At 39.4% G+C, this 25,527-nt stretch overlaps 1 protein-coding gene across 5 annotated transcripts in view; it reads right to left on the bottom strand.

The window, feature by feature from the left end:
- TTC17 (tetratricopeptide repeat domain 17) overlaps positions 1-25,527 on the bottom strand; it is a 160,679-nt gene that overhangs the window by 27,756 nt on the left and 107,396 nt on the right. For all 5 annotated transcript variants that reach the window (XM_036891710.2, XM_036891711.2, XM_036891713.2 and 2 more), the window contains 3 exons: positions 25,104-25,363; positions 24,325-24,475; positions 1,721-1,841 (listed from right to left, as the gene is read on the bottom strand). In XM_036891710.2, coding sequence (XP_036747605.2) covers positions 1,721-1,841; positions 24,325-24,475; positions 25,104-25,363 — 532 coding nt within the window. The remainder of the gene's footprint in view (positions 1-1,720; positions 1,842-24,324; positions 24,476-25,103; positions 25,364-25,527) is intronic.

The raw sequence follows: 25,527 nt of genomic DNA, 5'->3' as shown, positions 1-25,527 counted from the left end.
CCCCTGTTTTGAGAGAAATTTCTGCATCCGTGGATGTTTTATTGCCCTTGTCTAGCTTGGATTAACACTTAGTCTACAGGCACACACCTGATCATCTACATGTGCTCTCTTACAACACTAAACTATGTTTTCTACCTTTATCTTGCATCTACCTACCACTTCAGCATTTTATTAAAAAAAAAAATAATAATAATAATAAGGGAGAAATGTGGGATTCACATATAAATCAAGTATAAAAATCAAACAAATATTCATATTAGACCTGATTGTTTATAATTCATAATGCGTGATCAAAACTGAAAGTTTTTGTGATGACTGCCCTTGTACTGTTCACCAGGTAAGAACTTGTTCGTTATGCTTCAGAAGATTGGAGACTGATGAGAATTAGGCTTGGGGTGGATTAATGATTGTGCATTGAGCATTGAGTCCCCTATACAGAATTTTATTGTTGTTAACAACCATTTGATCAATAAATATGAGAGATGCCCCCTCAAAAAAAAAAAAACTAAAAAAAACTAAAAATAGAAATACCATTTGACCTGGGAATTCCACTCCTAGGAATTTACCCAAAGAATGCAACTTCTCAGATTCAAAAGGACATATGCATCCCTATGTTTACTGCAGCACTATTTACAATAGCCAAGATATGGAAGCAACCTAAGTGTCCATCAGTAGATGAATGGATAAAGAAGAGGTGGTACATATACACAATGGAATACTATTCAGCCATAAGAAAGAAACAAATCCTACCATTTGCAGCAACATGGATGGAGCTGGAGGATATTATGCTCAGTGAAATAAGCCAGGCAGAGAAAGACAAGTGCCAAATGATTTCCTTCATTTGTGGAGTATAACAACAAAGCAAAACTGAAGGAACAAAATAGCAGCAGACTCACAGACTCCAAGAAAGGACTAGTGGTTACCAAAGGGGAAGGGTTGGGGAGGGCGGGTGGGGAGGGAGGGAGAAGGGGATTGTGGGGTATCATGACTGTTCACATGTTATGTGTGGGGTCACGGGGAAGACAGTGTAGCTCAGAGAAGACAAATAGGGACTCTGTGGCATCTTACTACACTGATGGACAGTGACTGCAATGGGGTTATCAATGCAATTATCAATTGCTAATAAGGGTGAATGTAATAACCACATTGTTTTTCTTGTGAAACCTTCGTAAGAGTGTATATCAATGATACCTTAATAAAAAAAAATAAAACTTAAAAAATATAAATAAGAAGGCTTAGAGGTAAATCCTGGGGAACTCCAACACTTAAGGGATAGAAAAGAGGCCAGGAAAAGAGACCAGGTGTCCAAGGAGGACAAACAGCGATCAGAGAGGCAGCCTTGCTTGTCTTGTCTTTGTAAGTATTTGTGAATCCGGATTTGCTCTGGCTTCCTTTTCAAGTGTATGATGTCAGCAAGAGACCACAGGTTGTGTGCTTCTATAAGAAGGGATCCAGTCTTCAAATCAAACTAAGTCAGTCATACACGACTTCTTGATAGCTTATAAAGTGTGTGTAAGGACACTAAGAAGCGGGGGCACCTTCACTGCTTCTCTACCAGATGGTCTGAATCCATCTGTGGGCTGTGGTCAGCAAGGTCACCCTCTGAACCACCAACCTAAAAAGGATGACTTTTCTAATAGCTGCTAACAAAGAAGGGCGGTACCAGTGGATTCACTGGTACACAAATATCATGAAGGAGGGAGAGGTTTCAGATACTTACTCAATGTTTTTTGAGGAAACAGCAAGCCAGGTACTCACGATGGCAGTCAGCTCTACCCAGCGGAGTTTCACGCACTCATCTGGGCTGGGCCATCCCAGACTCTGGTAGTCACGCTTTTTTCCTGGAAGGAGAGCATGCCATAAGTCAACACAATGCAAAGGACTAGAGCCCACAGTGTCCTGTCGATCACTTTACCCAGATTAGTGTATTTGGAGGTTCCAGGCACTCTCCAAGTCGTTAGAAATTCTACCATCCAAAGAACTAATTAAAATCTTGTCATTCAGAGCAAAAGTAATAAAGATCATCTTTGAATAAAGCCTTGTTCTCAAAGATAAATGATGAAGTAAAAATAAGTGAGTCCTTCATTGGACTTAAGACTGATCAACATGAAATAAGGAGTAAGATGTTCTTCAGTGTTAACATTCTTGCCAAACTTAATTTTTAGCCCCCTATATTTTGATTTAATGAAGACAACTCTAACTTAGTCAGGAAGAACATAAACACATACATCATATAAATACGCTCGGGTTTCACAGCCTGGTGCCCTGACCCTGCGGGCTGGTTAACGCACTGTTGTGGGGGCCGTCCTGCACGTTCTACGACATTTATCAGTGCCCCTTGTCTCTACCCTCTAGATGCTAGCAGCACTTTGCTTGGATGTGACAACCAAAAATGTCTCCAGATATTGCCAAAATGTCTCTTGGGAGGGCAAAATTACTCCTGGTAGACAACCACAGCTGTAAAGAAAAGCAGCAGGGAGGGGAGGTAATGATGATAATGAAAAATCATTTATTTCTAGAGCACTTACTGTGTTCAAGTCCTGTGCTACGTGCTTTACAACTATGACCTCATTTCTCAGATAAGAGAACCGAAGCTCAGGGAAATCAAGCGACTTACCCAGGGTCACCTGGCTAGTCGGTGGCAGAGCTGGGATCCAGACCCAGGTCTGTCAGACTCTCACCATGCTACTTAAAGCTACACAGAGCTTTTAAAGCTCTGTTTATTGATACCCTTCACAGGTACTATTTTTGGGGCGTACACATTTTACTTAAGGTTTTTTACCAAGAAAAGAGCAGAAATAAGCCTTGTCTGGGAAGGGTTCCTCTGAAGGAATTGTAACTGAATGTACAGGAAGGAGAATGTTGAGTTCTTTTTATACTACAGGAATTTATCAACATTAGAAACTGATGCATAGGCAGGGCTTTAGATTTAGATTTTAATAAAATAGAAAAGAATAGTTCAGAAGAGTTTCAAATGAACCCTGTTTAAATTAATAACTTAAAGAATTAAACTGTAGGTTTCACAATAAAGCTTATTTTATGTTTCAGAGATTCCCTTGAAAAATATTTATTGGGCATCTATTATAAGGGACTAGGAACTGTATTAAGACTCTAGGGCCACAGAGAGGAATATTAAGAGGGCCTGTCCTTGAGCTCACAGTCTAAACATAAAATCATGAGAATAAAATAGGGTTAAGTACTAGAATGAAGGTGTGGAACAACTGAAAGGAGAAGAGAGCAACTGATTCTGTCTGAAGGCTGAAGATACCAAGGAAGAGATGGCACTGAGTGTGAAATTTAAGTGCTATTTTAGCCCCACTGAGGTGGCATAAGGGCAGTCCAGACAGAGGAAATAGCATGTGCAAAGGCAAGGAGGTAAAATAAGAGTGTGGTTGGTTCAGAGAATGGTGCTGAAGCGTAGAGTCTGGGTTGTAAAAGGTCTTGAACACCACACTAGGAAGTTTGGACTTTATCCTGTAGGCAATGGGGAGCTTTATGCCTACATCTCTCACAAGGGTATCTTTGCTGAAATCCAGTTATATAATGTCTATGGTGCTTCCCTGGTCTTCCAGTCGAGTAGTACCAAAAGGAAATGGAATTAGTTACCTATTACTAGCTGCATTAGTTCTTAGTAAGTTTACATTGGCCACTAATGATCTCTACTTTTTCCCCATGGGCTCACAAACTACCTGTTTAATACTTTAAGAACTTTGTCAGGACTTTAAAGAAGTGTATCACTTGGTGAATAGAATCCATACTTATTTGAAAATTGGGATATTGAACCTCTCTAGTCTTCTGTTATATCCTCCATGCTTGAGAACTTTTCACTTTGGTGACAGTAAGCAGTTTCATGATCTCATTTGCAAGTATATCCAATGCCCTACCTGGACCCACCTACTTGAATCCATTTAATAAAACTGCTCCTATCACCTCAACCATGTTGAACTTTAATTTACACTTTTACAAGGAAGTTTCAGTTTTTATCTGTGGAAGTAATACAGATGTTATAAAATATTTAGAGAAGGGAAAAGCATATAGAAGGAAATAAAAAATCACTTACAGCCCTATCAGCACCCAGAGATTATTATTTATATCATTTTGGAGTATTCTCTTCTACACTTGTTTTCTATGTTTTAGCATTTTAGCACATTTCATCAAATCTAAGGTGTCATAAACTGTGAGGTCTGCATTATTTTGCATGATTTAATAAAGAAAAATAATGCTGATTATTATCCAAGATATCATCAATTCTAAGATACATGTACACTTCAGAGATATTGAAATGTGAAAAAAATACAGTTCAAATACACTGAATATTCACTATTTTACAAAAATTTAAGTATGCTTTCTGTATGCTATTTTATAAACAGCTTTTGTTCACTTAATAAATTACAAATATCTTTGCTGCACCATACATAGTATGGACGTGCTATAATTTATTTAGGTAACTACCAATATTTAGACTGTTTCCAAATTTTTATTATAATAAGCAAACATGTTATCAAAATCTTCATACTTTTATCTTTGGCACTTGTAAAATGATTTACTTAGGGGAAATGACTAGAAGTAGAATTTTTTATTTATTTTAAAATTTTCCCAATAAATTTTCTATCAGATATATATACTTTTTATTATTTTATTTTACTTATATATTTTTATTTTGGTATCATTTATCTACAATTAGATGAGCAATATTATGTTTACTAGACTGCCCCCATCATCAAGGTGCCCCACATATCCCATTACAGTTACTGTCCATCAATGTAGTAAGATGCTATAGCATCACTACTTGTCTTCTCTGTGTTGTACAGCCCTCAAGTGTTGCCCCCCTACATTATGTCGGCTAATCATAATGCCCCTTTATTTCCCCCTTATCCCTCCCTTCCCACCCATCCTGCCCAGTACCTTTCAGTCTGGTAACTTATCCATTCTTGGGTTCTGTGAGTCTGCTGATGTTTTGTTCCTTCAGTTTTTTTATTTGTTCTTATACTCCACAGATGAGTGATATTATTTGGTACTTGTCTTTCTCTGCCTGGCTTATTTCACCGAGCATAATACCCTCTAGCTCCATCCATGTTGTTGCAAATGGTAGGATTTGTTTTCTTCTTATGGCTGAATAATATAGCATTGAGTATATGTACCACCTCTTCTTTATCCATTCATCTACTGACGGACACTTAGGTTGCTTCCATTTCTTGGTTATTGTAAATAGTGCTGCCATAAACATAGGGGTGCATGTGTCTTTTTCAAACTGGGCTACCGCATTCTTAGGGTAGATTTCTAGGAGTGGAACTCCTGGGTCAAACGGTATGTCTATTTTGAGTTTTTTGAGGAACCTCCATACTGCTTTCCACAGTTGAACTAATTTACATTCCCACCAGCAGTGCAGAAGGGTTTCCCTTTCTCCACATCCTTGCCAACATTTGTTGTTATTTGTCTTTTGGATGGTGGCCAACCTAACTGGTGTGAGGTGACATCTCACTGTGGTTTTAATTTGCATTTCTCTGATGACTAGCGATGTGGAGCATCTTTTCATGTGTATCTTTGCCATCTGAATTTCTTTTTTAGAGAAGTGTCTGTTCAGCTCCTCTGCACATATTTAAATTGGATTATTTGGTTTTTATTTGTTGAGGTGTGTGAGCTCTTTATATATTTTGGATGTCAAGCCTTTATCGGATCTGTCATTTATGAATATATTCTCCCATACTGTAGGATACCTTTTTGTTCTTTTGGTGGTGTCCTTTGCTGTACAGAAGCTTTTCAGCTTGATATAGTCCCACTTGTTCATTTTTGCTTCTGTTTCCCTTCCCCGGGGAGATATGTTCATGAAGAAGTCACTCATGTTTATGCCCAAGAGATTTTTGCCTATGTTTTTTTCTAAGAGTTTCATGGTTTCATGACTTACATTCAGGTCTTTGATCTATTTCGAATTTACTTTTGTGTATGGGGTTAGACAATGATCCAGTTTCATTCTCTTACATGTAGCTGTACAGTTTTGCCAACACCACCTGTTTAAGAGGCTGTCATTTCCCCATTGTATGTCCATGGCTCATTTATCATATATTAATTGACCATATATGTTTGGGTTAATATCTGGACTCTCTATTCTGTTCCACTGGTCTATGGCTCTGTTCTTGTGCCAGTACCAAATTGTCTTGATTACTGTGGTTTTGTAGTAGAGCTTGAATTTGGGGAGCGAGATGTCCTCCACTTTATTCTTCCTTCTCAGGGTTGCCTTGGCTATTCAGGGTCTTTAGAGGTTCCATATGAATTTTAGAACTATTTGTTCCAGTTCGTTGAAGAATGCTGTTGGTATTTTGATAGGCATTGCATTGAATATGCAGACTGCTTTTGGCAGGATGGCCATTTTGACAATATTAACTCTTCCTAGCCAAGAGCATGGGATGAGTTTCCATTTGTTAATGTCCTCTTTAATTTCTCTTAAGAGTGTCCTGTAGTTTTCAGGGTATAGGTCTTTCACTTCCTTGGTTAGATTTATTCCTAGGTATGTTATTCTTTTTGATGCAATTGTGAATAGAACTGTTTTCCTAATTTCTCTTTCTGCTAGTTCATCGATAGTGTATAGGAAAGCAAAAGATTTCTCTGTATTAATTCTGTATCCTGCAACTTTGCTGAATTCAAATATTAGTTCTCGTACTTTTGGAGTGGAGTCTTTAGGATTTTTTATGTAAAATATCATGTCATCTGCAAATAGTCGCTGTTTGACTTCTTTTTTACCAGTCTCGATGCCTTGTATTTCTTTGTTTTGTCTGGTTGCCATGGCTAAGACCTCCAGTAGTATGTTGAGTAATAGTGGGGAGAGTGGGCATCCCTGTCTTATTCCTGATCTTAGAGAAAAAGCTTTGAGCTTCTCACTGTTAAGTATGATCTTGGCTGTGGGTTTGTCACATATGGCCTTTATTATGTTGAGGTACTTGCCCTCTATGCCCATTTTGTTGAGGGTTTTTATCATGAATAGATGTTGAATATTGTCGAATGCTTTTTCACCATCTATGGAGATAATCATGTAGTTTTTGTCCTTTTTGTCTATGTGGTGAATGATGGTGATGCATTTTCGAATGCTGTACCATCCTTACATCCCTCAGATAAATCCCACTTGGTCATGGTGTATGATCCTCTTGATGTACTTTTGAATTCAGTTTGCTAATATTTTGTTGAGTATTTTTGCATCTATGTGCATCAGGGATATTGATCTGTAATTTTCTTTTTTGGTGGGGTCTTTGCCTGGTTTTGGTATTACAGTGATGCTGGCTTCATACAATGAGTTTGGAAGTATTCACTACTCTTCTATTTTTTGGAAAACTTTAAGGAGAATGGGTATTATGTCTTCTCTGTATATCTTATAAAATTCAGCAGTAAATCCATCTGGACCGGGGGTTTTGTTCTTGGGAAGTTTTTTTTTTTTTTTTTTTTTTTTGTAGATAATTATTTTTTATTGAAGGGTAGTTGACACACAGTATTACATTACATTAGTTTCAGGTGTACAACATAGTGATTCAACATTTATATACATGACAATTCTAGGTACCAGCTATCACCATACCAAGCTGTTACAATATCTTGACTATATTCATTACATCCCAGTTACTTATTATTTTACCATTGGAAGTGTGTACTTTTTTTTTTTTTTTGTGAGGGCATCTCTCATATTTATTGATCAAATGGTTGTTAACAACAGAATAGGGGAGTCAATACTCAATGCACAATTATTAATCCACCCCAAGCCTAATTTTCGTCAGTCTCCAATCTTCTCAGGCATAACAAACAAGTTCTTACTTGGAGAACAAATTCTTACATAGTGAATAAGTTCTTACATGGTGAGCAGTAAAAGGGCAGCCATCACAGAAACTTTCGGTTTTGCTCATGCATTATGAACTATAAACAGTCAGTTCAAATATGAATACTCATTTGATTTTTATACTTAATTTATATGTGGATACCACATTTCTTTCTTTATCATTATTATTTTTAATAAAATGCTGAAGTGGTAGGTAGATACAACATAAAGGTAGAAAACATAGTTTAGTGTTGTAAGAGAGCAAATGTAGATGATCAGGTGTGTGCCTGTAGACTATGTGTTAATCCAAGCTAGACAAGGGCAATAAAACATCCACGTATGCAGAAGATTTCTCTCAGAACGGGGGGGTGAGGTTTTAAGCCTCACCTCTGTTGATCCCCAATTTCTCACCTGATGACCCCCCTGCGACTGTGCCTGTCTTAGGTTGTTCCTCCCTTGAGGAATCTTACCCGTCTCTGGCTAACCAGTCATCTTCCGGGGCCATACAGGGAAATGTAAAGTTGGTAAGTGAGAGAGAAGCCTTATTGTTTGAAATGGTTAGCTTTTTATTTCTTTGCATATTTATGCCCTGTAGCTTCTATGCCCAGCATTTGTCCTGAGGTATCTTTACCACTTGGAAGAATTATGATACTCGGTAAATTTGATAGGAGGCACGAATTCTATTTAAGGGTTGTAATTAGGAAAGAAGAAGAAAAGCTATAGAAGTAGCAGGCGGAAGAAAACATGGAAAGATTGATTATTTCTTGGACATATCTTCTTGTAGAGTAACTCCAGCATGTATAGGTTTTAAGCTACTACTTAAATTGCGCACACACATTAACATAATAGGAGTAGAGTTACATAACCTAAGCATACCTGTAATTACCAGCCAACTCCAGTGAAACCAAGAAAACCAGTTAGGCACCTTAGGCATTTGTGAAGACGTATCTATGATATGGTGGATATTGTCCAACTGAACGGAACTTGAACAGTCTGAGAGAAATCAGACAAATTAAAACAACCCATTCATGGGGAATGTTCACATCCCTTCTGTTCTTTTAACAGTAAGTAGTCTGTAGTTTTAAGATTTTGGAGCGCTACAATTTGCACTTTTCCTAATTCTTGATTGAGTTCCAACAGTATAGATCCAGTCAAATTTGTTGTTTTACTGTATGCACAGGCCAGCTTAGATATCTCCTTCTTCATTCCCATGGCAAGTCCAGGAACTGGTGGGATGAGCGCATCTACAGCTGTAGCAGTGCGTGGATCTTTGTTGGGGTTTTTTGATGATCATCTTCTGGCATGAGTCTTCCAGAGAGTGCTGATGTTGGAAGTTCTTTTTCATATTGTATCTTAGTTCATTTTAAGGGTAGCCCAATTAGGCTTTGATCCTCTGTATAAACACAAACAGATCCTTTGCCTACACTTTTATATGCCCTTTATACTCTTGTGTAGAACTCATTGGAGGTTACCACACAGGAACTGCCTTTTTTTTTTTTTTTTTTTTGGTATCACTAATCTACACTTACATGACGAATATTACGTTTACTAGGCTCTCCCCTATACCAGGTCCCCCCTATAAACCCCTTTACAGTCACTGTCCATCAGCATAGCAAAATGTTGTAGAATCACTACTTGCCTTCTCTGTGTTGTACAGCCCTCCCTTTTCTCCTACCCCCTCATGCATGCTAATCTTAATACCCCCTTACCTCTCCCCCCCCTTATCCCTCCCTACCCACCCGTCCTCCCCAGTCCCTTTCCCTTTGGTACCTGTTAGTCCATTCTTGAGTTCTGTGATTCTGCTGCTGTTTTGTTCCTTCAGTTTTTCCATTCTTCTTATATTGCACAGATAAGTGAAATCATTTGGTATTTCTCTTTCTCCGCTTGGCTTGCTTCACTGAGCATAATATCCTCCACCTCCATCCATGTTGTTGCAAATGGTAGGATTTTCCCTTTTCTTATGGCTGAATAGTATTCCATTGTGTATATGTACCACATCTTCTTTATCCATTCATCTATCGATGGACATTTAGGTTGCTTCTAATTCTTGGCTATTGTAAATAGTGCTGCGATAAACATAGGGGTGCACTGATCTTTCTCATACTTGATTGCTGCATTCTTAGGGTAAATTCCTAGGAGTGCAATTCCTGGGTCAAATGGTAGGTCTGTTTTGAGCATTTTGATGTACCTCCATACTGCTTTCCACAATGGTTGAACTAACTTACAATCCCACCAGCACTGTAGGAGGGTTCCCCTTTCTCCACAGCCTCGCCAACATTTGTTGTTGTTTGTCTTTTGGATGGCAGCCATCCTTACTGGTGTGAGGTGATACCTCATTATAGTTTTGATTTGCATTTCTCTGATAATTAGCGATGTGGAGCATCTTTTCATGTGTCTGTTGGCCATCTGTATTTCTGTTTCGGAGAACTGTCTGTTCAGTTCCTCTGCCCATTTTTTAGTTGGATTATTTGTTTTTTGTCTGTTGAGGCGTGTGAGCTCTTTATATATTCTGGACGTCAAGCCTTTATCGGATGTGTCATTTTCAAATATATTCTCCCATACTGTAGGGTTCCTTTTTGTTCTATTGATGGTGTCTTTTGCTGTACAGAAGCTTTTCAGCTTAATATAGTCCCACTTGTTCATTTTTGCTGTTGTTTTCCTTGCCCGGGGAGATATGTTCAAGAAGAGGTCACTCATGTTTATGTCTAAGAGGATTTTGCCTATGTTTTCTTCCAAGAGTTTAATGGTTTCATGACTTACATTCAGGTCTTTGATCCATTTTGAGTTTACTTTTGTATATGGGGTTAGACAATGGTCCAGTTTCATTGTCCTACATGTAGCTGTCCAGTTTTGCCAGCACCATCTGTTGAAGAGACTGTCATTTCGCCATTGTATGTCCATGGCTCCTTTATCAAATATTAATTGACCATATATGTCTGGGTTAATGTCTGGATTCTATAGTCTGTTAAATTGGTCTGTGGCTCTGTTCTTGTGCCAGTACCAAATTGTCTTGATTACTATGGCTTTATAGTAGAGCTTGAAGTTGGGGAGTGAGATCCCCCCTACTTTATTCTTCTTTCTCAGGATTGCTTTGGCTATTCGGAGTCTTTGGTGTTTCCATATGAATTTTTGAATTATTTGTTCCAGTTCATTGAAGAATGTTGCTGGTAGTTTCATAGGAATTGCATCAAATCTGTATATTGCCTTGGGGAGGATGGCCATTTTGATGATATTAATTCTTCCTAGCCACGAGCATGGGATGAGTTTCCATCTGTTAGTGTCCCCTTTAATTTCTCTTAAGAGTGACTTGTAGTTTTCAGAGCATAAGTCTTTCACTTCCTTGGTTAGGTTTATTCCTAGGTATTTTATTTTTTTTTGATGCAATTGTGAAAGGAGTTGTTTTCCTGATTTCTCTTTCTGTTGGTTCATTGTTAGTGTACAGGAAAGCCACAGATTTCTGTGTGTTGATTTTGTATCCTACAACTTTGCTGTATTCCGATATCAGTTCTAGTAGTTTTGGGGTGGAGTCTTTAGGGTTTTTTTTTTTTTTTTTGAACATACCAATTGGGTTTTATTTTATTTATTTTTTTTTTTGTGAGGGCATCTCTCATATTTATTCATCAAATGGTTGTTAACGACAATAAAATTCTGTATAGGGGAGTCAATGCTCAATGCACAATCATTATTCCACCCCAAGCCTAATTTTTGTCAGTCTCCAATCTTCTGAGGCATAACAAACAAGTTTTTACATGTAGAACAAATTCTTACATAATGAATAAGTTACATAGTGAACAGTACAAGGGCAGTCATCACAGAAACTTTCGGTTTTGCTCAAGCATTATGAACTATAAACAGTCAGTTCAAATATGAATACTCATTTGGTTTTTATACTTGATTTATATTTGGATACCACATTTCTCTCTTTATTATTATTATTTTCAATAAAATGCTGAAGTGGTAGGTAGATACAAGATAAAGGTAGAAAACAGAGTTTAGTGTTGTAAGAGAGCAAATGTAGATGATCAGGTGTGTGCCTGTAGACTATGTGTTAATCCAAGCTAGACAAGGGCAATAAAACATCCACGTATGCAGAAGATTTCTCTCAGAACGGGGGGGTGAGGTTCTAAGCCTCACCTCTGTTGATCCCCAATTTCTCACCTGATGGCCCCCCTGCGACTGTGCCTGTCTTAGGTTGTTCCTCCCTTGAGGAATCTTACCCGTCTCTGGCTAACCAGTCATCTTCCGGGGCCATACAGGGAAATGTGAAGTTGGTAAGTGAGAGAGAAGCCTTATTGTTTGAAAAAGTTAGCTTTTTACTTCTTTGCATATTTATGCCCTGTGGCTTCTATGCCCAGCATTTGTCTTGAGGTATCTTTACCACTTAGAAGAATTATGATACTCGGTAAATTTGATATGAGGCATTAATTCTATTTAAGGGTTGTAATTAGGAAGGAAGAAGAAAAGATACAGAAGTAGCAGGCGGAAGAAAACATGGGAAGATTGATTATTTCTTTGATATATCTTCTTGTAGAGTAACTTCAGCATGTATAGGTTTTAAGCTACTACTTAAATTGCACACACACATTAACATAACAGGAGTATAGTTACATAACCAAAGCATATCTGTAATTACCAGCCATCTCCAGTGAAACCAAGAAAACCAGTTAGGCACCTTAGGCATTTGTGAAAACTTATCTATGATATGGTGGATATTGTCCAACTGAACTTGAACAGTCTGAGAGAAATCAGACAAATTAAAACAACCCATTCCTGGGGACTGTTCACATGCCATATGTTCTTTTAACAGTAAATAGTTTGTAGTTGTAAGACTTTGGAGGGCTACAATTTGCACTTCTCCAAATTCTTGGTTGAGTTCCAACAGTATAGATCCAGTCCAATTTGTTGTTTTACTGTATGCACAGGCCAGCTTAGATATCTCCTTCCTCGTTCCCATGGCAAGTCCAGGAACTGGTGGGATGAGTGCATCTACAGCTGTAGCAGTGCGTGGATCTTTGTTGGGGTTTTTTGATGATCATCTTCTGGCATGAGTCTTCCAGAGAGTGCAGATGTTGGAAGTTCTTTTTCATATCGTATCTTAGTTCATTTTCGGGGTAGCCCAATTAGGCTTTGATCCTCTGTATAAACACAAACAGACCCTTTGCCTACACTTTTATATGCCCTTTATACCCTTGTGTAGAACTCGTTGGAGGTTACCACACAGGAACTGCCCTTTTTTTATTTGCTTTGTTTTTGGTAACACTAATCTACACTTACATGACGAATATTATGTTTACTAGGCTCTCCCCTATACCAGGTCTCCCCTATAAACCCCTTTACAGTCACTGTCCATCAGCATAGCAAAATGTTGTAGAATCACTACTTGCCTTCTCTGTGTTGTACAGCCCTCCCTTTTCTCCTACCCCCCCATGCATGTTAATCTTAATACCCCCCTACTTATCCCCCCCTCATCCCTCCCTACCCACCCATCCTCCCCAGTCCCTTTCCCTTTGGTACCTGTTAGTCCATTCTTGAGTTCTGTGATTCTGCTGCTGTTTTGTTCCTTCAGTTTTTCCTTTGTTCTTATACTCCACAGATAAGTGAAATCATTTGGTATTTCTCTTTCTCCGCTTGGCTTGTTTCACTGAGCATAATACCCTCCAGCTCCATCCATGTTGCTGCAAATGATTGGATTTGCCCTTTTCTTATAGCTGAATAGTATTCCATTGTGTATATGTACCACATCTTCTTTATCCATTCATCTATCGATGGACATTTAGGTTGCTTCTAATTCTTGGCTATTGTAAATAGTGCTGCGATAAACATAGGGGTGCACTGATCTTTCTCATACTTGATTGCTGCATTCTTAGGGTAAATTCCTAGGAGTGCAATTCCTGGGTCAAATGGTAGGTCTGTTTTGAGCATTTTGATGTACCTCCATACTGCTTTCCACAATGGTTGAACTAACTTACATTCCCACCAGCAGTGTAGGAGGGTTCCCCTTTCTCCACAGCCTCGCCAACGTTTGTTGTTGTTTGTCTTTTGGATGGCACCCATCCTTACTGGTGTGAGGTGATACCTCATTGTAGTTTTAATTTGCATTTCTCTGATAATTAGCGATGTGGAGCATCTTTTCATGTGTCTGTTGGCCATCTGTATTTCTTTTTTGGAGAACTGTCTGTTCAGTTCCTCTGCCCATTTTTTAATTGGGTTATTTGTTTTTTGTTTGTTGAGGCGTGAGAGCTCCTTATATATTCTAGACGTCAAGCCTTTATCGGATGTGTCATTTTCAAATATATTCTCCCATACTGTAGGGATCCTTCTTGTTCTATTGATGGTGTCTTTTGCTGTACAGAAGCTTTTCAGCTTAATATAGTCCCACTTGTTCATTTTTGCTGTTGTTTTCCTTGCCCGGGGAGATATATTCAAGAAGAGGTCACTCATGTTTATGTCTAAGAGGTTTGTGCCTATGTTTTCTTCCAAGAGTTTAATGGTTTCATGGCTTACATTCAGGTCTTTGATCCATTTTGAGTTTACTTTTGTATATGGGGTTAGACAATGGTCCAGTTTCATTCTCCTACATGTAGCTGTCCAGTTTTGCCAGCACCACCTGTTGAAGAGACTGTCATTTCTCCATTGTATGTCCATGGCTCCTTTATCAAATATTAATTGACCATATATGTCTGGGTTAATGTCTGGATTCTCTAGTCTGTTCCATTGGTCTGTGGCTCTGCTCTTGTGCCAGTACCAAATTGTCTTGATTACTATGGCTTTATAGTAGAGCTTGAAGTTGGGGAGTGAGATCCCCCCTACTTTATTCTTCTTTCTCAGGATTGCTTTGGCTATTCGGGGTCTTTGGTGTTTCCATATGAATTTTTGAATTATTTGTTCCAGTTCATTGAAGAATGTTGCTGGTAGTTTCATAGGGATTGCATCAAATCTGTATATTGCTTTGGGCAGGATGGCCATTTTGACGATATTAATTCTTCCTAGCCACGAGCATGGGATGAGTTTCCATCTGTTAGTGTCCCCTTTAATTTCTCTTAAGAGTGACTTGTAGTTTTCAGAGTATAAGTCTTTCACTTCTTTGGTTAGGTTTATTCCTAGGTATTTTATTTTTTTTGATGCAATTGTGAATGGAGTTGTTTTCCTGATTTCTCTTTCTGTTGGTTCATTGTTAGTATATAGGAAAGCCACAGATTTCTGTGCGTTGATTTTGTATCCTGCAACTTTGCTGTATTCCGATATCAGTTCTAGTAGTTTTGGGGTGGAGTCTTTAGGGTTTTTTATGTACAGTATCATGTCATCTGCAAATAGTGACAGTTTAACTTCTTCTTTACCAATCTGGATTCCTTGTATTTCTTTGTTTTGTCTGATTGCTGTGGCTAGAACCTCCAGTACTATGTTAAATAACTGTGGAGAGAGTGGGCATCCCTGTGTACTTCCCGATCTCAGAGGAAATGCTTTCAGCTTCTCGCTGTTCTATATAATGTTGGCTGTAGGTTTATCATAGATGGCCTTTATTATGTTGAGGTACTTGCCCTCTATTCCCATTTTGCTGGGAGTTTTTATCATGAATGGATGTTAAACTTTGTCAAATGCTTTTTCAGCATCTATGGAGATGATCATGTGGTTTTTGTCTTTCTTTTTGTTGATGTGGTGGATGATGTTGATGGACTTTCGAATGTTGTGCCATCCTTGCATCCCTGGGATGAATCCCACTTGGTCATGGTGTATGATCCTTTCGATGTATTTTTGAATTCGGTTTGCTAATATTTTGTTGAGTATTTTTGCATCTACGTTCATCAGGGATATTGGTCTGTAGTTTTCTTTTTTGGTGGGGTCTTTGCCTGGTTTTGGTATTAGGGTGATGTTAGCTTCATAGAATGAGTTTGGGAGTATCCCCTCCTCCTCTATTTTTTGGAAAACTCTAAGGAGAATGGGTATTATGTCTTCCCTGTATGTCTGATAAAATTCTGAGGTAAGTCACTCTGTCACGGGGGTTTTGTTCTTTCGTAGTTTTTTGATTACTGCTTCAATTTTGTTGCTGGTAATTGGTCTGTTTAGATTTTCTGTTTCTTTCTGGGTCAATCGTGGAAGGTTGTATTTTTCTAGGAAGTTGTCCATTTCTCCTAGGTTTCCCAGCTTGTTAGCATATAGGTTTTCATAGTATTCTCTAATAATTCTTTGTATTTCTGTGGGGTCCGTCGTGATTTTTCCTTTCATGTTTCTGATACTGTTGATTTGTGTTGACTCTCTTTTCTTCTTAATAAGTCTGGCTAGAGGCATATCTATTTTGTTTATTTTCTCGAAGAACCAGCTCTTGGTTTCATTGATTTTTGCTATTGTTTTATTCTTCTCAATTTTGTTTATTTCTTCTCTGATCTTTATTATGTCCCTCCTTCTGCTGACCTTAGGCCTCATTTGTTCTTCTTTTTCCAATTTCGATAATTGTGACATTAGACCATTCATTTGGGATTGTTCTTCCTATTTTAAATATGCTTGCATTGCTATATACTTTCCTCTTAAGACTGCTTTTGCTGCATCCCAAAGAAGTTGGGGCTTATTGTTGTTGTTGTCATTTGTTTCCATATATTGCTGGATCTCCATTTTGATTTGGTCATTGATCCATTGATTATTTAGGAGCGTGTTGTTAAGCCTCCATGTGTTTGTGAGCCTCTTTGCTTTCTTTGTACAGTTTATTTCTAGTTTTATGCCTTTGTGGTCTGAAAAGTTGGTTGGTAGGATTTCAATCTTTTGGATTTTACTGAGGCTCTTTTTGTGGCCTAGTATGTGGTCTATTCTGGAGAATGTTCCATGTGCACTTGAGAAAAATGTATATCCTGTTGCTTTTGGATGTAGAGTTCTATAGATGTCTATTAGGTCCATCTGCTCTACTGTGTTGTTCAGTGCTTCCGTGTCCTTACTTATTTTCTGCCTGGTGGAATTATCCTTTGGGGTGAGTGGTGTGTTGAAGTCTCCTAGAATGAATGCATTGCGGTCTATTTCCCCCTTTAGTTCTGTTAGTATTTGTTTCACATATGCTGGTGCTCCTGTGTTGGGTGCATATATATTTAGAATGGTTATATCCTCTTGTTTGACTGAGCCCTTTATCATTATGTAGTGTCCTTCTTTATCTCTTGTGACTTTCTTTGTTTTGAAGTCTATTTTGTCTGATATTAGTACTACAACCCCTGCTTTCTTCTCGCTGTTGTTTGCTTAAAATATGTTTTTCCATCCCTTGACTTTTAGTCTGTACATGTCTTTGGGTTTGAGGTGAGTTTCTTGTAAGCAGCATATAGATGGGTCTTTCTTTTTTATCCATTCTATTACTCTGTGTCTTTTGATTGGTGCATTCAGCCCATTAACATTTAGGGTGACTTTTGAAAGATATGTAGTTATTGCCATTGCAGGCTTTAAATTCGTGGTTACCAAAGGTTCAAGGTTAGCCTCTTTGGTATCTTACTGCCTAACTTAGCTCGCTTATTGAGCTGTTGTATACACTGTCTGGAGATTCTTTTCTTCTCTCCCTTCTTATTCCTCCTCCTCCATTCTTCATATGTTGGGTGTTTTGTGCTGTGCTCTTTCTAGGAGTGCTCCCATCCAGAGCAGTCCCTGTAAGATGTTCTGTAGAGGTGGTTTGTGGAAAGCAAATTCCCTCAGCTTTTGTTTGTCTGGGAATTGTTTAATCCCACCATCATATTTGAATGATAGTCATGCTGGATACAGTATCCTTGGTTCAAGGCCCTTCTGTTTCATTGCATTAAATATAGCATGCCATTCTCTTCTGGCCTGTAGGGTTTCTGTCGAGAAATCTGATGTTAGCCTGATGGGTTTTCCTTTATAGGTGACCTTTTTCTCTCTAGCTGCCTTTAAAACTCTTTCCTTGTCCTTGATCTTTGCCATTTTAATTATTATGTGTCTTGGTGTTGTCCTCCTTGGATCCTTTCTGTTGGGGGTTCTGTGTATTTCCGTGGTCTGTTCGATTATTTCCTCCCCCAGTTTGGGGAAGTTTTCAGCAATTATTTCTTCTAAGATACTTTCCATCTCTTTTCCTCTCTCTTCTTCTTCTGGAACCCCTATAATACGGATATTGTTCCTTTTGGATTGGTCACACAGTTCTCTTAACATTGTTTCATTCCTGGAGATCCTTTTTTCTCTCTCTATGTCAGCTTCTATGCATTCCTGTTCTCTGGTTTCAATTCCATCAATGGCCTCTTGCATCCTATCCATTCCGCTTATAAACCCTTCCAGAGTTTGTTTCATTTCTGCGATCTCCTTTCTGGCATCTGTGATCTCCTTCCGGACTTCATCCCATTTCTCTTGCGTATTTCTCTGCATCTCTGTCAGCATGTTTATGATTCTTATTTTGAATTCTTTTTCAGGGAGACTGGTTAGGTCTGTCTCCTTCTCTGGTGTTGTCTCTGTGATCTTTGTCTGCCTGTAGCTTTGCCTTTTCATGGTGATAGGAATAGTTTGCAGAGCTGGGACGAGTGACGGCTGGAAGGACTTCCTTTCTTGTTGGTTTGTGGCCCTCCTCTCCTGGGAGAACAGTGACCTCTAGTGGCTTGTGCTGCGCAGCTGCGTGCAGACAGGGTTTCTGCTTCCTGCCCGGCTGCTATGGAGTTTATCTCTGCTGTTGCTGTGGGCGTGGCCTGGCTGGGGCAGCTACTCCAAAGTGGTGGAGTTGCGTTGGAGCAGGAGCGGCTGGGAGGCTATTTATCTCCGTAAGGGGCCTCCCTGCTCCCTGCAGCCCAGGGTTTAGGGTGCCCAGAGATCCCCCGATTCCTTACCTCTGGATTAAGTGTCCCGCCCTGCCCCTTTAAGACTTCCAAAAAGCACCCGCCAAAACAAAACAACGACCACAAAAAAAAAAAAAAAATTTTAAATTAAAAAAAAAAAAAAAAAAAAGTTGGCTGCTCGTTTTTCTTTATGCTCCGTTGCCACCCTCAGGCATCTGCTCACCGGTCTTGCTGCCCTGTTTCCCTAGTATTGGGGTCCCTATCCCGTTAAGACTTCCAAAAAGCGCTCGCCAAAACAAAACAGAAAAAAAAAAAAGGTCGCTTGCTTTTCTGGTGTCTTCCGGCGCCAGGCCTCCAGTGCCCGCTCACTGTTCTTGCTGCCCTGTTTCCCTAGTATTGAGGTCCCTATCCCTTTAAGACTTCCAAAAAGCGCTCACCAAAACAGCACAGCGAAAATAAATAAAGAAAGAAAGAAAAATTTGGTCGCGCGCTTTTCTTATGTCCTCCGGTGCCCGGCCTCTGGTGCCTGCTCACTGTTCTTGCTGCCCTGTTTTCGTAGTATCCAGGGCCCTGCACTCTGGCCCGGATGGCTGGGGCTGGGTGTTCGGCAGTCCTGTGCTCCGTCTCCCTCCTGCTCTGCCTATTCTTCTCCCGCCGGGAGTTGGAGGGATGGGCGCTCGGCTCCTGCCGGGCCGGGGCTTGTATCTTACCCCCTTCGCGAGGCGCTGGGTTCTCTCAGGTGCGGATGTGGTCTGGATATTGTCCTGTGTCCTCTGGTCTTTATTCTAGGAAGGGTTGTCTTTGTTATATTTTCATAGATATATGTGGTTTTGGGAGGAGATTTCCGCTGCTCTACTCACGCCGCCATCTTCCGCCCCTTCCTGGTAGTTTTTTGATTACTGATTCAATTTCGTTGCTGGTTACTGATCTGTTTGATTTTCTGTTTCTTCCTTGGTCAGTCTTGGAAGGTTGTATTTTTCTAGGAAGCTGTCCATTTCTTCTAGGTTTTCCAGCTTGTTAGCATATAGATTCTCATAGTATTCTCTAGTGATTCTTTTATTTCTCTGGGGTCTGTTGTGATTTTTCCTTTCTCATTTCTGATTCTGCTGATGTGTGTAGATTCTCTTTTTCTATTAATAAGCCTGGCTAGGGGCTTATCTATTTTGTTTATTTTCTCAAAGAACCAGCTCTTGGTTACACTGATTTTTTTCTATTGTTTTATTCTTCTCGATTTTAATTATTTCTTCTCTGATCTTTATTATGTCCCTCCTTTTGCTGACTTTGTGGCTCATTTGGTCTTCTTTTTCCAGTTTCAATAATTGTGACTTTAGACTATTCATCTTTATACTAAAGAATGGATAGTTCTTCCTTCTTTAAATAGGCCTGGATTGCTATATACTTTCCTCTTAGAACTGCCTTTGCTGTGTCCCACAGAAGTTGGGGCTTTGTGCTGTTGTTGTCATTTGTCTGCATATATTGCTTGATCTCTATTTTAATTTGGTGATTGATCGATTGATTATTTAGGAGCATGTTGTTAAGCCTCCATGTGTTTGTGAGACTTTTTGTTTTCTTTGTACGATTTATTTCTGGTTTTATGCCTTTGTGGTCTGAGAAGCTGGTTGGTAGAATTTCAATCTTTCTGAATTTACTGAGGCTCTTTTTGTGGCCTAGTATGTGGTCTATTCTAGAAAATGTTCCATGTGCACTTGAGAAGAATATGTATCCTGCTGCTTTTGGGTGTAGAGTTCTGTAGATGTCTATTAGGTCCATGTGTTCTAGTGTGTTGTAGTCTCGTAAAATGAATGCATTTTATTCTATTTCCTCCTTTAATTCTGTTAGTATTTCTTTCACATATATTGGTGCTCCCGTATTGGGTGCTATATTTATTTATAATGGTTATATCCTCTTGTTGGAGTGACCCCTTAATCATTATGTAATGTCCTTCTTTATCTCGTTACTTTCTTTGTTTTGAAGTCTATTTTATCTGATACTAGTACTGCAACACCTGCTTTTTTCTCCGTATTGTTTGAATGAAATATCTTTTCCCATCCCTTGACTTTTTGTCTGTGCATGTCTTTGGGTTTGAGGTGAGTCTCTTGTAAGCAGCATATAGATGGGTTTTGTTTTTTTATCCATTCAGTGAGTCTATGTCTTTTGATTGGTGCATTCAGTCCATTTACATTTAGGGTGATTATCGATAGGTATGTACTTATTACCATTTCAGGCTTTAGATTTGTGGTTACCAAAAGTTCTAGGGTAGCTTCTTAACTATCTAATCGTCTAACTTATCTCGCTTATTAAGCTATTATGAACACAGTCTGATGATTCTTTATTTCTCTCTCTTCTTATTGTTCCTCCTCCATTCTTTATATGTTAGGTGTTTTATTCTGTGCTCTTTTGTGTTTCCTTTGACTGCTTTTGTTGAGTAGTTGATTTTATTTTTTGCGCTTAGTTAGTATTTGGTTGGTCTGCTTTCCTTGCTGTGATTTTATTTTCTCTGGAGACATCTATTTAGACTTAGGAGTGCTTCCATCTAGAGCAGTCCCTTTAAAATATCCTGTAGAGGTGGTTTGTTGGAGGCAAATTCCCTCACCTTTTGCTTGTCTGGGATTTGTTTAATCCCTCCTTCATATTTAAATGATAATCGTGCAGAATACAGTAATCTTGGTTCAAGGCCCTTCTGTTTTATTACATTAAATATGTCATGCCATTCCCTTCTGGCCTGTAAAGTTTCTGTTGAGAAGTCTGGTGATAGCCTGATGGGTTTTCCTTTGTAGGTGACCTTTTTTCTCTCTCTGGCTGCCTTTAATACTCTGTCCTTGTCCTTGATCTTTGCCATTTTAATCATTATGTGTCTTGGTGTTGTCCTCCTTTGGTCCCTTGTGTTGGGAGATCTGTGGGCTTCCATGGTCTGAGAGACTATTTCCTCCCCCAGTTTGGGGAAGCTTTCAGCAATTATTTCTTCAAAGACACTTTTCCATATAATGGGAATATTTTTCCGTGTGGATTGGTCACACAGTTCTCTTAGTATTCTTTTATTCCTGGAGATCCTTTTATCTCTCTCTGCCTAGGCTTCTCTGTGTTTCTGTTCTCTGATTTCTATTCCATTAACGGTATCTTGCACCTCATCCGGTCTGCTCTTAAGTCCTTCCAGAGATTGTTTTATTTCTGTATTCTCCCTCCTAACTTGATCCTTTAGCTCTGGCATAGTTTTCTGCAGGTCCATCAGCATGGTTATGACCTTTATTTTGAATTCTTTTTCAGGAAGATTGGTTAAATCTATCTCCCCAGGCTCCCTCTCAGGGGTTGTCTCCATAATTCTGGACTGGATCAAATTCTTCTGCCTTTTCATGGTGATAGAGGTAGTCGTAGGCAGTTGGTGCATGTGTCAGCTGTGAAAACAAAGTCCCTTCCACCTTGCCCTTCTCTGCTGCCTGTGCTGGTTACCCACCCACAGGGAGAGCTTCCGGTTTTATTTTCTGAGCTTCCGTGGGTGGGGCAGCTCTTGGGGCAGCCCACAGCCCTGCGGGAAGTGGCAGGCATGCCAGGTGTGCTCTCCTGCGAGAAAAGCGACCCTTTGTGCCCCTGTCCCAGCTTCGTCTGTGTCAGGCAGCCACATGCCGGCGGGGCCTCTGAGTCTGGCCGGGTGGCTGTGGAGGAGGCTCTTGGCACCTGCTGTGGGCGCGGCCTCTCTAAGACTGCTTCACTGCTGTGGCACGGCCGTGCCGGAGGGGGAATGGGTGGGAGGTTGTTTATCGTGGTGAGGGTCTTCAGAGCTGTGCTGCTTCCCACGGTCTTAGGGCATCTGAAGTTCCCTGGGATTCCCAGTCTGCTGGGCCGAGTGTGCCGGGATGATTCCGTCCAGCTGTGGAGCCCCTGTCCCTTTAAGACTTTCAAAAAATACTTGCTTTTCTTTTGTCCCAGTGGGGCCGGCTGCAGGTCCCGCTCACAGGTTTTACTGTTCTATTTCCCTTATCTCCAGCACACCATGCACTGTGTGTCTGTGCTACCGGTGCAGATGACTAGGGCTGGGTATTTAGCAGTCCTGGTCTCCCACTCCCTCCCTGCTCTGACTCCTCTCCTCCTGCCAGTGGGGCAAGTGCTCAGGTCCTGCCAGGCTGTGGCTTGTATCTTACCGCCTCTCTTACCCTTTTCATGAGATGCTGAGTTCTTGCAGATGTAGATGTAGCGTGGCTGTTGTACTATATCTTCTGGTCTCTCTTTTAGCAGTAGTTGTATTTGTTGTATTTTCAAAAATATATATGGTTTTGGGAGGAGATTTCCGCCACCCTACTCATGCCGCCATCTTGATCCCCTCCTCTATCACATATTTGACTTAGTCAAACTGTCCCAAAATTCATTTTATTAATTCTCATTTCATATTACACATTTAAAGATAATTTGATAAGCAAAAATAGTATGTCACTGTTTACATTTTCACTTTGATTGCTAGTGAGGCTAAACATAGTTTCTAACATGTTTAGTGGCCATCCGTGTGTGTGTGTATATTGGGTGATCTGCCTATATGTACTCTGCATATATTTTATTGAAATGCTGTTATTTTTCATACTGATTTGTAGGTGCTCTTTAAATGATGTTGATATACTTTGTGTATCATATATTCTGTAAATATATACAAATTTTCTGCAAAAACTACTTTGTTTCAGTCCTTTGTTTTTCTATTTTGTGGTATTTTCTGATACCAGAATAACTATTTTTCTCTTTCAGCTTCCACCTTAAAAATATATAAATAGCCATCTAAATTTTCTTCTTTTGTGATTTTATTACACTTACTGCTTAATCTATGGAATTTTCATTTCCATAATGAAGTTTTACATTTTTAACGTGTTTTTCCTTGCTACAGAAGATAGGCCTAATGGAGGATCCGCTGCTTTCTTTCTGTAATCTGTTAACACATGCTATCTTCCTCAAACAGTAAAGCTACTTCATGTTTTTAAACCCAGTTATGACACAATGTCCTTTTTGGTGTCCTTAGTATTTTTCACAAGTTACAGTTCATTAGTCAAGCTGACCCCATTCTTTATATTTTATTATATGCCCTCTGCTTTCAGCTTTGTTAAGTACACTAAGTGAAATAAGACACATTTTTTTGAAGTTATCTTGAATTTTGAAAGTGGAAATACACTTTTTAAAAAAGAGATATTTTGATAAGAGAAATTCTGTCAACATGATTTCATTGCTGGAAATGGCTCTGAAACTGGAGTCCCAGAGAGGGACTATACATGTAAAATTTTGGCGTATATGCATTTTTCCTGGGGAGTAATTCCAAAGGATTTCTCCAATACTTCAAGTACACAAAATGTTACTAGATATAAAAATGTTACCAGGTAGTTACTGTTTATAGAGCCCTGTATGCCCAGTTCATTTAGAGTAGTTCACATGTATAAACTCCTATAACCCCTGCAATCACCCGGTTAAGACAGATGTGATTATCATCCCCATTTTAGACATGAGGAAAATGAGAGACAGGGAACTAAATGGCAAAACTGGTGTTTGACAGAGAATCTGTCTCAAATCCATATTTTTATTTGGTATACTAGGCTGTCAAATTAAGAATCAATAGATAAGAATGTTAGCCAAACAGCCAATGGTAAAAAAATCCAGAAAATGTCAAAATAAACTTTTCATACAAATGACTGGTTTCTTGTTCACTGAGTCGAATTATCTTCTCATCTGATCTACTCAAGTCACAAACACATCCTTTATGACAAGCCAAGAGAGTGAAATATTGAGGAAGAAACTGGAGTATTAAACATTCAAATCTACCTTGTGGTCCGGGAGATGCCACCTTCGGGCCAGTGATCTCTAGGTTTCCTTGATTACGATGCATATTTTCTGCTTGATTTGATTCCACCTTTTTCGCAGGAGTTTTCTTCTGATCTTTGGGTTTCTTTACACGTTTGACCTGGAATGTGATCTGAGAAATGGAAATATGTTAGGAACAAATGAGACCAATGATCAAACCTGTCAATGGCTGTGGATATTGGTGGCTTTAAGAATAACCAGTACTACAGTGACTGTGGAGGGGATGCTTGGTGGGGGGGGATTGATAATATGGGTGAATGTAGTGACCACAATGTTGCTTATGTGAAATCTTCACAAGATTGTGTATCTATGATAACTTAATAATAATAATTAAAAAAAGAATAACCAGTACTGTGCTAGGGTTAAGTCATCTTCTTCAGTTTAATTCTTAAAGGTCTAAATAAAAAAATGTTTAGTGAAGTAAACAGAATAAACTAGTCTTAAAGAGCATACAGAAGAAACAGAAAATTAAGATGTCTGAACTGTGCAGTTCCAAGTCTTTAGGCTTTGAGTGTGGCTTCACACCCATCCCATTTCTCCTGCCTCCCAGAAGAGCTAGCAATACATAAGCAACAGGAAATGCTTCCTGCAGTGCAATTCTAATGTGAAGGCTGACTGGAGTGTAGAGTGAAGTAGTGCCACAAACCCAACAGAAACATCACACTTTGCAAACTTGGAACTCCCTCACTCCCCAAAGACCTGGGCTACAATTTGTAAGAATTGAGTTGGCACACTCCTACCCATTCTGTTGCTTCGTCATCTTCACTTCGGCAGTCTCCATAGCAAGAGCTTCTGGCCACTCCATCCTGGGGCCCCTTCTTCAGTACCCGTATCCCCTGCAAGTCCAGACGCCGCCCTTTCATCTCTAGAGCTCCCCCAAAACCTTCCAGAGGCCATGCCTGTTGAAATTCATCCACCAAAGCCAGTATCTCTTCTGACACTTTAGTTTCATCTGAATTTTCCATCTCATCAGAACCATTGCTTTCCTCAACCACAGTGCCTGAAATTCAAACACCAGCATGTTATTAAAAATTACACAGCACTCCTTCAAGCACTTGAGTAATTCCAAACTTGCTTCTTTAATATAGTCTTGGCTCTGCTTAGAGGCAATTCTATAGCCCACCTTCATAAAAATACCAGTCATCATTCTTCAAAATTCATAAT

Source organism: Manis pentadactyla, chromosome 9 (assembly GCF_030020395.1).
Source record: "Manis pentadactyla isolate mManPen7 chromosome 9, mManPen7.hap1, whole genome shotgun sequence".
Classification (NCBI taxonomy): Eukaryota; Metazoa; Chordata; class Mammalia; order Pholidota; family Manidae; genus Manis; species Manis pentadactyla.
The sequence above is the reverse complement of the archived record's forward strand: the minus strand, read 5'-3'. Positions and strand labels throughout refer to the sequence as shown.